The sequence below is a fragment of the Gopherus flavomarginatus genome, chromosome 1, assembly GCF_025201925.1.
Source record: "Gopherus flavomarginatus isolate rGopFla2 chromosome 1, rGopFla2.mat.asm, whole genome shotgun sequence".
Lineage (NCBI taxonomy): Eukaryota > Metazoa > Chordata > Testudines > Testudinidae > Gopherus > Gopherus flavomarginatus.
In genome coordinates this window covers 216,330,012-216,343,147 of record NC_066617.1, presented here as the reverse complement: position 1 = coordinate 216,343,147, position 13,136 = coordinate 216,330,012, and the positions used below count along the sequence as shown (strand labels likewise).

General features: G+C 46.0%; 1 protein-coding gene across 2 annotated transcripts in view; it reads left to right on the top strand.

Annotated features, from left to right (window-relative positions):
- Positions 1–11,949, top strand: part of LOC127042977 (cytochrome b-245 heavy chain) — a 65,823-nt gene extending 53,874 nt beyond the window's left edge. For both annotated transcript variants that reach the window (XM_050936591.1, XM_050936590.1), the window contains 6 exons: positions 2,142–2,234; positions 3,326–3,579; positions 4,273–4,435; positions 7,758–7,904; positions 9,684–9,808; positions 10,528–11,949. In XM_050936591.1, coding sequence (XP_050792548.1) covers positions 2,142–2,234; positions 3,326–3,579; positions 4,273–4,435; positions 7,758–7,904; positions 9,684–9,808; positions 10,528–10,654 — 909 coding nt within the window. In that variant the 3' untranslated portion in view covers positions 10,655–11,949. The remainder of the gene's footprint in view (positions 1–2,141; positions 2,235–3,325; positions 3,580–4,272; positions 4,436–7,757; positions 7,905–9,683; positions 9,809–10,527) is intronic.
- The last annotated feature ends 1,187 nt before the right edge of the window (positions 11,950–13,136 follow it).

Below are 13,136 nucleotides of genomic sequence, written 5' to 3'. Positions count from 1 at the left end.
TGTTTGTCTTAAGGGCGTTTTCGACTTAGAGCTCATCATGATGGCAAACCCCATAGGCACCAACTTTTCTCGGCGCCAGTGGGTGCTTGCACCCTCCGGCCCCACCCCAACTCCACCCCTGACCCACCCCTTCCCCGCCCTCATTCCAACCCCTTCCTAAAAGTCCCCATCCCAATTCCACCCCCTCCCTGCCCCATTGGACTCCTTCCCCAAATCTCCACCCTGGCCCTACCTCTTCCCCGAGCGTGCCACATTCTCCCTCCTCTCCCCTCCTTCCCAGCACTTGCCACCTCGAAGGGAAATGCTGGGAGCTAGGGGGCTAAGCGGGAACACGGCACATTCAGGGGAGGAGGTGGAGCAGCAGCGAGGTGAGCTGGCGCAGGGGAACTGCCGGTGGGTGCAGAGCACCAATTTTTCCCCATTGGTGCTCCAGCCCCGGAGCACCCACAGAGTCGATGCCTATGACAAACCCCGGAGAGACCCAGCATCATCTGGACTGATCACTAGCTAGATCCTTAAAGTAGTGTATCTGGATACTCAGTTCATGTCTGTCACTGGCGATCTTATTGTACTACCAAAGCTTTTGGCACCCACATGATCGCCAACCGTGCAGCGGCATTCCTTCACTAGATCTCAGGTTCCATCCAAATCTATCAGTAGGAACCACCATCTTGCGAAGATGAGGTAAGACCAGGGCCGGCTCCAGGCACCTGCACAGCAAGCTGCTGCTTGGGGTGACCCATGGCAGAGGGCAGCACATCTGGGTCTTTGGATCTACCGCACAGAAGAATGAAGCGGCGTGGTAGAGCAGCCACCCAAGTGCTGCCAATCACGGCTTTTTTTTTTTCCTATTTGCTGCTTGGGGCAGCAAAAAAGCTGGAGCCAGCCCTAGGTAAGACTAGCACAGATATATATCAAGATGTGAAGAGAATTGCCAAGCCTGTTCAGTGTCATCAACTGAGAGTATAATCACCAGAGGAGGGTGAGTGTTATAGTTCTAATGTGCTGAGTGACTCTTATTTCCCAGTGTTTAGAGTCATTCTTAAAAGTACTTTTCTGGCAAAAACAGACTCATTTTCCGAGTAAAAGTTATGGAGTTGCATGTGTGTAAATGAGAGCAGAATTTGCTCCATTATGTTGATGAGGGGCAAGCCTAAACTCATCTGGTTCTTGATTGCTTTTCAGACTTGTTAGATCATAATGGATTTTTTTTTAAATGTCATAATATTCCAGGGCTTGCTACTTGACCTGACAGTCCCATTTCTTCAAAAATATTTTTGAAATGAACTCATCACCCAGATCCCATCAGAGGTCACAGACCCCCCAGTTTACAACTTCACATAATTTAAATGTGCCAAACTGATTGCGTGTGTAGCTCCATTTCGATCAGTGACGTTATACCAGGGATTAATTTATTCTTATGATTGTTACTAACCTGTTTAATGTATAATGTACTCTTAGTCTTATGATACATACTCTGTATGTGCATGAAGAGTCAAAAGGCAAGAGAAAATAAATGCTGAACTAAGAAAGTGATTGTGTTCTGAGGCAGATTTATACTTATTCTTTCATATAAAGCCTGAAAAATCCAAGCCCTCTGCTTTGAAACTAGAATTGATCAATTCAAACAAACCTCAGAAGTTTCCAGAGAGTGTAAACTTGATGACTCTAAACTCTTTGCTTCAGAAAATCCTATCCACCGAATGTAGGCCTCTTGTTTATCTAGTCTTCTGATCCTCACATTGGGATTTGAGAATCTCTATCCCGCACCCTGACTTGACTTTGAAAGAAAAAAATATATACCTATTAACCCATGTTGTGCTCCAAGTCACTCTGAACTTTAGCCAAAGCAGAAAGAGCACCCATAGGAGAATCCTGTTCTATAACTAGCCAGCTGTACTGTAGCGATTGTAAATCCATCTGCAACACCTGCTAGAGGGAAAATCCACTCTCAAAGGAGGAAGTTGTTTTGAAGGTTTGATGTAATGTATCAAGTTCCCCAGAGTGAGTGATGAAGAGCATCAATTCACTGAAACGAATTTCTGTGTGTATAAAGCCTCCAATATTTTATGTAAAGTAACTTATCAGCATATATCTTGCTTCCCCTTCTTATTTTCTTCTTATCTTTGTTCTGCTAACAGACATGGAAGTGGGTGGTGGTTCCTATGATTTTGTACTTCTTTGAGAGGTTGGTGCGATTTTGGCGATCACAGCAGAAGGTTGTAATCACAAAGGTGTGTATCAATGTTATGTGTTTATCTTGGGCAAATTGTTCCTCAGTCTTCCCATTGCTTGTTGTCAGTAGTAGAGAATACAGTAGGGTGAGTGTCTGCAGGAAAAGGCATGGACTTCTCCACACCAGGATGCGATATTAGAGAAAGTACCCTTGTAAAGTGTTCTGGATGCTGTTAACCAAAATGGGTCCCTTCAGTGGTACAGCTGCACTTCTATTTATTTAAGTGCTTTTAGAAATGTTACTCTGGATCTCTGTGTGCCTGAGTTGCCCATTTGAAAAATGGGAATAATGATACTTTCTTTCTCCAACCCTTTATCTGTCTTGTCTGCTTATCCTGTGGGCTCTCCTGCGCAGGAAATGTCTTTCGCTATGTGTCTGTACAGTGCCAAGCGCAATGAGGCCCTCTCTCATTTGGGCCTCTAGATGTTACAGTAATACAAATAATTACAAAACTAGCCAGTTCTGAAGTTAGCCAATAGACTAGATCTCCTTCAAACCTCTCCTGAAAATTGCTGGTAGGATCAGTAGAGAGGTCAATGTTAAAAAGTCATAGAGACTGAATTACTGTCTTGCGCCTTGAGATGGTCATTTCCAGCTAGGCTTAAAAAATACACGGGCAAGGTGAATGACGATGCCATAACTCCCACGTGGATATATGTAGAAGGCTTCAGTTTCCAGTGCTATCAATCCAGTGCCCTGCTTGTGTGCTAACCTCCACCCTTCAACTTCATGAACATGTGATCCATTCTGTGGCACTGACACACTGCACCTGGAATTAGTCACACACATACACACAATCCTGGCAATGTACTAGATGTATCTGTCTGCCCTATAACAGTTTGTATTAAATGATAAATAATAGCCACAAGAATGGTATGAAAATGTTTCTATCAACAATTTAGACAGTTCTACAGTCTCCTGACTGGCTGTCAGATGCTATTCCTCAGACTATCCTGTGTTCTTTGAAAGACAATTTGGCCAGTTTAATTTGCTCTCACAGTGAAATACATCAGGTGGTGATGGATGTGATGATAATGGATGGGGCTAACCGTGCAGCTGTTGACAGCCTTTTGTATTTTGTGCTCTTAGGTGGTCAATCATCCCTTCAAAACGTTTGAGCTCCAGATGATGAAAAAAGGATTCAAGATGGAAGTTGGCCAGTACATTTTTGTCCAGTGTCCCACAGTGTCTCATCTGGAGTGGCACCCTTTCACACTGACTTCTGCCCCTGAAGAGGATTACTTCAGCATTCACATCCGTATTGTAGGAGACTGGACAGAGGGCGTGTTCAATGCCTGTGGATGTGACAAACAAGAATTTCAAGAAGCATGGAAATTGCCAAAGTATGTGCAATCTCCATGATAATCTCTGAAAAGGGACAATGTTATATCAAGTCTGCTAGGCCTAAAATCAGACCTACCCTCTTTGGAGGCATTCCTCACACATTCCTTGACTCCCTCCATCCTGGCTGATGACTACCCTCTAAATTTTCATTCCATGCCTGCTAATAAAAATCAGTTTTCTTAAAATGTACATTTTGCTGAACTAGGACAAGTGTTTTTGAGGAGGTGAATCTGGTGATTGCCTAGATTTTGGAGTCATTCTGTCAATGGAAAATGCACTTGAGCAACCTTAACCTTAAGTTTATGGGCCAGATTCTCAGGCTCCGTTTCTGGCTATAAGTGACCAGTGGAGAATTCCACTAGTGGAGGAAAACTCCCAGCTGACATAAAACCAGTGGAAACAGCTTCTGTGCCATTGATCTTTCCCGCCACCAGCAAAGGGGTTTAATTGGGGAGAGTTCCATTATACCAATCCTTCACTGGTGTAAATTAGAGCAGCCCCTGGACTGCTCTATGTCAGATTGGGGCTGGATGTCACAGAATCAGGAAGCTGTAATTAGTTTTACAGTGCCCCACCCTATCCTTTACCAAGTGGTGCTTGGACATAGGGAGGACGCGAGCCCACACTTTGTGTGTGTGGTGATAAATATACAGATTATATTTTTATATTATGAATTGTACTCTTTCTTTTAGGATACTTGTGGATGGCCCATTTGGCACAGCTAGTGAAGATGTATTCAGTTATGAAACTGTGATGCTGGTTGGAGCTGGAATAGGGGTCACCCCATTTGCATCTGTACTCAAGTCTGTCTGGTACAAATACTGCAATGATGCAACTAGTCTAAGACTTAAGAAGGTATGTCCCCTGGGTGTACAAAACCTTCACAACAAATGGGGGCAGGGGGAGACCCAACAAAACAGGCCCAGCAAACCTTATGAACAGGCTGCCTTGCTCTAAAGATGTGCCTGCCTGCTGGGGGAGAAGAGTCCACAGATTTAAGAAGACAAGTATTATCAGGAAAAGGAAAAGATCATAGAAGATTAGGGTTGGAAGAAACCTCAGGAGGCCATCTAATCCAACCCCCTGCTCAAAGCAGGACCAACCCCAACTAAATCATCCTAGCCAGGGCTTTGTCAAGCCGGGCCTTAAAAACCTATAAGGATGGAGATTCCACCACCTCCCTAGGTTACCCATTCCAGTGCTTCAACACCCTCCTAGTGAAATAGTGTTTCCTAATATCCAACCTAGACCTCCCCCACTGCAACTTGAGACCATTGCTCCTTACTCTGTCATCTTCCACCACTGAGAACAGCCTAACTCCATCCTCTTTGGAACCCCCTTTCAGGTAGTTGAAGGCTGCTATCAAATCCCGCCTCTCTCTTCTCTTCTGCAGACTAAATAACCTCATTTCCCTCAGCCTCTACTCATAAGTTATGTACTCCAACCCCCTAATAATTTTTGTTGCCCTCCACTGGACTGTCTCCAATTTGTCTACATCCTTTCTGTAGTGACGGGCCCAAAACTGGATGCAGTACTCCAGATGTGGCCTCACCAGTGCTGAATAGAGAGGAATAATCCCTTCCCTCAATCTGCTGGCAATGCTCCTACTAATGCAGCCCAATATGCTGTTAGCCTTCTTGGCAACAAGGGCACACTGTTGACTCTATCCAGCTTCTCGTCCACTGAATCTCCAGGTCCTTTTCTACAGAACTGCCGCTTAGCCGCTCAGTCCCCAGTCTGTAGCAGTGCATTGGATTCTTCCATCCTAAGTGCAGGACTGTGCACTTGTCCTTGTTGAACCTCACCAGATTTCTTTTGGCCCAATCCTCCAATTTGTCTAGGTTACACTGGACCTTATCCCTACTCTCCAGCATATCTACCTTTCCCCCCAGCTTAGTATTATCTGCGTACTTCCTGAGGGTGCAATTCATCTCATCATCCAGATCATTAATGAAGATGTTGAACAAAACCGGCCCCAGGACTGACCCCTGGGGCACATACCAGCTGCCAACTAGACACTGAGCCATTGATCACTACCCGTTGAGCCTGATGATCTAGCCAACTTTCTATCCACCAGTGCTCCAGTCATGTAAGTTACCCCACCAAGTCTCTGTTATTCCAATCACATCATAGTTCCTTGACTGTGCCAGGACTTCCAGTTCTTCCTGCTTGTTTCCCAGGCTTCTTACATTCATTTACAGGCACCTAAGATAACTAGCTGATTGCCCTACTTTCTCAGTATGAATCAGGAGGCCTTCCCTGTTGCACCCTCCTCCTTGTGTTTCCTCTCGGTATCCCTCTTCCCCACTACCTCAGGGCTTATGTCTCTCCTCACTAGGTTATCAAGCCTGCCTGTGAAGATACTCTTCCCTCTCTTCAATAGTGGATCCCATCTCTTCCTAGCAATCCTTCCTGGAACAATATCCCATGGTCAAAGAATCCAAAGCCCTCTCTCTGACACCGCCTGCGTAACCACACATTTACTTCCACAATTTGATGGTCCCTACTTGGGCCTTTTCCTTCAACAGGGAGGATGGACGAGAACATGACTTGTGCCTCAAACTCCTTTATCCTTCTTCCCAGAGTCACATAGTCTGCAGTGACCCGCTCAAGGTCATTCCTGGCAGTATCATTGGTGCCCACGTGGAGAAGTAAGAAGGGGGCAGCTGTCCAAGGGCTTGATCAGTCTCGGCAGACACTCTGTCACATCCCGAATTCTAGCTCCAGGCAAGCAGCACACTTCTCGAGTTTCCTGGTCTGGATGGCAGATGGATGACTCCGGCCCCCTGAGGAGGGAATCCCCGACCACCACCACCTGTCTCCTCCTCTTGGGAATGGTGGTTGTGGAACCCCCATCCGTAGGACAATGCATCCCATGCCTTCTGGTCGATGGGGTCTCCTTCTAATCTCTTCCCTCAGAATGACTCTTCCAAACCATTCTCCACTGTAGCACCTGTGCAGAGAGCCTGAAAATGGTTTCTTACCTCTATCTGCATTGGGGGTACATGGGTTCTCCTCTTGCTTCTTCTGGAGGTCACATACTGCCAATTATCTTCCCCGTTCTGTATGGCCCTCTCTGATTTTTCAGCATGCTGTGCCTGCAGTACCAAATGCTGATGTCTATCCAGAAATCTTCATTTTCTCTGATGCAATGCAGGGTTGATACTTGGGTCGCTAGTCCTTTAACCTTCTCTTCCAATATAGAGACCAGCTTGCACTTCGTACAGACAAAGTCACTTCTATCCTCTGGGAGAATGACAAACATGGCACATCCTGTGCAGGTCACAACAGCTGATCACTCACTATCCATATTGTCTTCCTTCTAAGAGCCTCTTCAGATGTATTTATTGCTCCCAGAAGTCTGAAAGGCAAAAAACTCTGTGGGAACTCCCCCTAGGCGAACTTCCTCTGCTTCTTTGTTGTTTGCAGCTCAAGATAACAGAAGAAGCAGTCACAAGCCTATGGGCCAAATTCTGGACTCAGCTCAGTGCAGGGAAGATGGGCTACACCCACTAGCTTTCCATTGAATTGAGGAAGGCAGCAATAAAGCCACTTCACCACCTCTATTATATTGTTGCCAGCTTTGGTTTGCAATAGCCTTGGCATCTGCTGCACTCCTCGCCCAGGGCAGGGTGGGATTTTAGGTCAATGGAACTAAGTAGTCACTGGTCCACCGCCACGCCCTTGCTCTTGAAATCGCCCTGTGTGTTGGGGCAGAGGGAACCTCCACAGTTCCTCTGTGCACCTGAGGTCACATCCCCTCTGCCCTCCACTAGGGTAGAGGAACTGGACCAGTTCTGCTGCCTACTGGGCCCTCTTTGGCTGCAGAGATGGAGACAGGTTTTCCTCCAAGTCATTTTTGAATGGCTTAACAAATTGCTACTCTGAGGGAGCAGGGATGTAGAGGCAGCATGATACAGTGAATAGGACACTGGTGGAGGGAAAAGAGGGAACTGTTTCCCTTTTCACATAATCGTTGACTCTGCCCCACAGCCCTTCCAGCTTCTAAACAGTTATGATGCCAGATGAACTTCCCATCAACTCTGGTAACAAGGGGAATTTCTAAAGCACCAGTAAACCGTGCCTCTAAAAATCCCCATTTCAATCAGCAAACATGATTGATGTGGAAATGCATAAGTCTATACAGAAGATAAGAGTTTAATTCTGTTTCTTTCAGATCTATTTTTACTGGCTCTGCAGAGATACTCATGCCTTTGAATGGTTTGCTGACCTCTTGCAGTCCCTGGAGAATCAAATGCAGGAGAGGGACAATGCACAGTTTCTCAGTTACAACATCTACCTAACAGGCTGGGATGAGTCTCAGGTAACCACTCTGGGGAAAATGTCAGTTCCTTAAGTGTCATGGATTTTATTTATTATTTTAACATCGGTTGGGGTGGTTGGCTGATTTTTGTGAAGGTACAAGCATTCAAAAATGAGCTGTAACCATTCTCCTGGCCCTTGTATGGCTATCAGGGATTTTATTTTTAGAAGGCTATTGTCAGAAAGAGCAGGTTGCACAAACCTATGGCCAACTGAGAAGTTTCAATATGCTAAAAATAGAATTTCTATTGGTAATAGTTAAAGCTGCAAGTCTGTCATGGAAGTCACAGATTCTGTGACTTTCCGGGACCTCTGTGACTTCTGCAGTGGCTGATGCGACTGACCCCAGGGCCACAGGCCATGCCCTCTGCTCCCTCCTTCTGCCCCCCACACCAGAGTACCAGTGGCGGTCCCGGGCTGCCCCTTGCCCCAGAGCACCCATGGAGCCCCCTGCCCTAGAGCACCCAATGTGCCCCCAGAGCCCTCCCTCCAAATCATCCATGGTGCCCCCAGAGCCCCCCCCTCCAGAGCACCCAAGATTTAAACAGGGGTGTATAATACAAGTCATGGACACGTCAGGAGGCATGAATTTTTGTTTACTGTCCATGACTTTTACTAAAATACTCATGACTAAAGTCTTAGCCTTAGTAATAGTGCTTAAAACCCAACATTGCCCTGTCATAAGGCCTGCCTGCCCTCCAGCAACCCCCCTTGACCTAGTGTGGTGCTACAGGCTCTCCTGGTCTCAGGGTTGCTTAAGAAGTCCACCCAGTCTAAAAGAATGTGAGATAAAATTCCCCTCCTCAGGTTCTAATTTATTCAATACAAGTACACTTGAAATAAAGCCTCTCTCCTTGGGCTCAGGGATTGTTTAGCCCTCCTCCTTGGGACCTGTGGTCTCCCTTAAGAGAGCTCGTCTCTCTGCAACTGAGCAGTAACTGCAGCTGGGCCTCCCCCTGCAGCAGCTAATGCACAGCAATGGGACTCAGCCGGTGGCAGCACATTTCCTTCAGCAGTTTCCTGGCTCTTTTGCACTTCCCTGTGGGAGAGGACAATATAGACTGTTTTGGGGAGACCAAGGACCCAAACCTTCCATTGGATACTTGAGAAATGGGTGAGTCAGTCAGGCAAGAGGCTTATTTTAGTTCTTTTGTTTATATTTCACTCTACTTATATTCCACCCACACACAATTCTGTGAGTGGAGGGGGTGCGAAGTTGTGTCACTTTTAGACGTGGGGAAGAGAAGACGTAAGGTTGTATACCTCTTGGTTCCAAATAAGTCACTTCTCTAATTCTTCCCCCAAATATAGCTAGTAACTCTGTTAGGGCCTAATCCAAATCCCACTGAAGTAAACATGAGTCTTTCCGTTGACTTCTGTGAACTTTGAATCATGCACTTAACTCTGATGTAGATGGAAGTTAGACAGGTAAGGAGAAGAGAAAAGACTTCACAGGGACACACGTTCCCCTCAGACATACCAGTGCAACCTCAATGGGACCACACCAGTATAACTGAGGGGAGAATCTTGTCCTTACAGTACCATCAGAGAACCCGAATCAGGCTGTTCACTAGAGCAGAAAGCTAATTACTAGCTTGAAGGATTAGTATTTTCAAGCCCTGAGATCAAATATGAATTCCACATCCCAAAGGAACTCTTCTGGCCTGCAGATAATTCCACTGCATGCTAACAGGGTTAACTTTCTAGACTAGTGCTAAAGCAACCATCTCTAAATTTCTCCTTATGCTGTTCCCTAAAGCATTTGTCTCCTTTCCCATAGGCCACTCATTTTACAGTACACCATGATGAAGAGAAAGATGTGATTACGGGTCTAAAACAGAAAACCTTGTATGGCAGACCCAACTGGGAAAATGAGTTCAAAACCATTGCAAGTCAGCACTCAAGGTAAATCAGATTTCAGAGCTATAGTTTCTGTGGACTCCCTCAAACTAGCTGCCATAAAAAAATGGTCTTACTCCTGATGTTGGTAATATTTGAGAGTAAAAGTGATCCAACAGACTGAATGTGGACTTCAGAGCCAGGAACTCCCAAATTCTAATCTCAGCTCTGCCACTGAAATGTTGGATGGCCTTGGCCAAACCACTTTAGACCTACATTTTCAAAAATGTCCACTAATTTTGGGTGCCAAACTTCATGCACGGAAGGCCTGGTTTTAGAAACATCTAACTCCAACTGAAGTCAATGATTAATACTGCTGAAAACCAGACCTTAAGATGGATGGGCTGCATCTGCGAACCCAAAATTGGAAGCAGCAAAATTAGAGGCTGCATATGAGAATCTGGGAAATTTTGACATTGACTTCTGGAGGACCAGAATTTAGCCTGCCATTTGTTTTAAAAGCAGTTATAAATCGTGCCTGTCTACCTCACGGGTTTTAGGAGGATAAATTAGTTCCTGTTTCAAAAGCACTGTGAAGAATTAAAGAGATGTTAAATGCATTAATGTTAAGTAGCTGATATCGTAATACAAGGTTCAATTTTAGTGCCTTTAATGTCTGTCAACTGCAGATCAAATGACCCATTTGCTCATCCACCCTGCTTGTGTTGTTGTGGATTGAATACCTGCTTGATTACTTACCACACTGTGATGTTCTTTCTTAACAGTTCCAGAGTAGGAGTTTTCCTCTGTGGACCGGAAGCCCTGGCTGAAACACTCAATAAGCAGTGTATCAACAACTCGGATGCTGATCCACGAGGAGTACACTTCATTTTTAACAAGGAAAACTTTTAACTCACTGGCCCTGACAGGATACTGGAATAGCTAAATTCAAAAGCTAAAGAGCTTGTTTCTTTTTCTGTTGGAGTCTGGAGATTATGGACCAGATTCTGATCTCAGTTACACTAATGTTAAGCTGTTTGCTTCAGTGGAATTGCCCTGGATTTACACTGGTGTAACTTTGGCCTTGGGTCTATTTGTATGGGCCTCCACATTCTGAGCAATTTAGCAGAAATCTATTCTTTGTGGGGTTTGTCTCAACTATCTTTAGCTTCCTGTCATTTGTAGTGACTTCTTCAGGGTATCAATAGAGGTTGCATCGTGGGGAGCCAGTTTACACTGATAGTAGCTTAATCCTATGAAACAAAAAAGTGTGTTAGCGTAATGCTTGCTATTTAACATGCAGATTATTTTGGCTGCAGGGATTTTCTGGAAGAAAGCGGAATTTGCGGAGGGATGAATGGGACTTAGGCTATGTCTGAGCTACAGATTACTTTGGTACAATTTACGTGGCTCAGAGATGTGAATAATCCACACCCCTAAGACAGTGGTTTTCAAACTTTTTTCCGGGGACCCAGGGTGTGGGAGGGGCTCAGGGCTGGGGCAGAAGTTTGGAGTGCAGGGGTGAGGGCTGTGGGGTGGGGCCAGGAATGAGGGGTTCAGGGTGTGGGAGGGGGCTCTGGGCTGCAGGTGCAGGCTCTGGGGTGTGGCCAGGGATGAGGGGTTTGGGGTGCAGGGGGGGCTAAAGGCTGGGGCAGGGAATTGGGGGGGCAGGGTTGGGGAGTGAACTTACCTCCAGTGGCTCCTGGTCAGCAGTGTAGCTGGAGTGCAGAGACAGGCTTCCTGCCTGTCCTAGCATCATGAACTGCGCTGTGCCCCGGGAGCTGCCAGCAGCATGTCTGACTCCTAGGCAGAAGTGCACAAGTGGCTTTACACAGCTCTCATGTGCAGGCCCCCCATCCCCTCCAGTTCCCATTGGCCAGTTCCTGGCCAGTCCGAGTACGGAACCGGTGCTCAGGGCGGGGGCAGCATGCAGAACCCTGTGGCCCCCCTTCTGGGGCTCAGCGCGGTGTTGGAACAATTAGGCACTAGCTTGCCTTAGCTGGGCAGCACCGCCAATGGGACTTTTAACGCCCCTGTCAGCGGTGCTGACCAGAGCCAGGCGACCCAGCACCTTACATGCTGTGACCCAGTAATGGGTTGTGACCCACGGTTTGAAAAACACTGACCTAAGTGCAGGTGTGGCCAGCACTATGTCAGTGGGAGAGCTTCTCCCTCCTGCCAACAAAGCTACTGCCTCTCACAGAGGTAGGGCTCCCATCGGATTAGAGCATCTTCACTACAGCGGCGTAGCTGCATCGGTGCTGAAGTGTAGACATAGCCTTACCCAAAAGTGCGATTCTCTGAAAAACAACTCTCTGTTGTTCAAGTAGGCAAAAGGAATGTACAGATGATTATGCTGCAGCTACATTTTTTTAATGTTTTAAAGGCACTGAATTAGATTGTAAACTCTTTGAAGCAGAGACCTTGTCTACCTGTTTGTTCATACAGCTCCCAGCATAATGGGATCCTTATTTTTAATGGGTTCTATCGGCGCTACTGCACTATTACTAAAAACAAGAAGGAATAAAACACATCCAGGGCAGAAATGAGGTGGTTTAATCTGCTCCCTTCATTCCTCAGCTTTGTTAATATCTAGTTTGTTCCAAGGGCTTCCTTGGTAAAGAGCTACATTTTTCTAGGTGTTTCTCTGGTATATTTCAACTCAGGTTGCTGTGATCAAGTTACAATTTGCCTAAAGCTAACAGCTTTCAAACTTCCAACAAAACACCCCGCCCCAACTCACTGGCTTTGACAGCTTGATGCTTTTATATTCATGGCACAGAAATATAAACAAAAATAGGGTTCATGTTTTCAGAGTCCCCTCCAGCTCTGCTTTCAAGGATAGCTCTGAAATGCTGAAAGTGCTCATCAAATGATTACATGGGTCCATTCTTAGGAATTTTTAAATACGTATAATGCTTTTTGATCCTGCTGCTGAGCTATTTCTCTTTGACAACAGAGAGACAGGTATTGGAGAGAGGAGTTCCTAAGGGCTGGGTTCGTGATTTGTATGCATAAAGCTCTCTCTATACACCCACACACAGTACAGTACTTTAAAGTAACTGTTTCGGGCCACCTGGAGAGGCAAAAACAAGAAAAAGGAACCTGCACAAATGGATTTTCAGTGCAGACACGGTAGACAGACACACACATTCACTAAGCAACCACACAAGGAAAAAGGCTTCCAGCGGCCAAATGTAATGTGCTATGGATTCCCTCAGTGCCTTCCTGGCTCTTGTTTATGCTCCCCCAGTGCTCTGCCTGCTTGCTGCCTTTTCAGCTCATAAGCAGTCCTCTGGAGCCCCTGCACACTCATTAGACCTGGCTGCCAGATTCTTGTAGAGATGTTATTAAGTGACCACTTGCTTCTTCAATTCCAGCCGTGTTTGCAGAG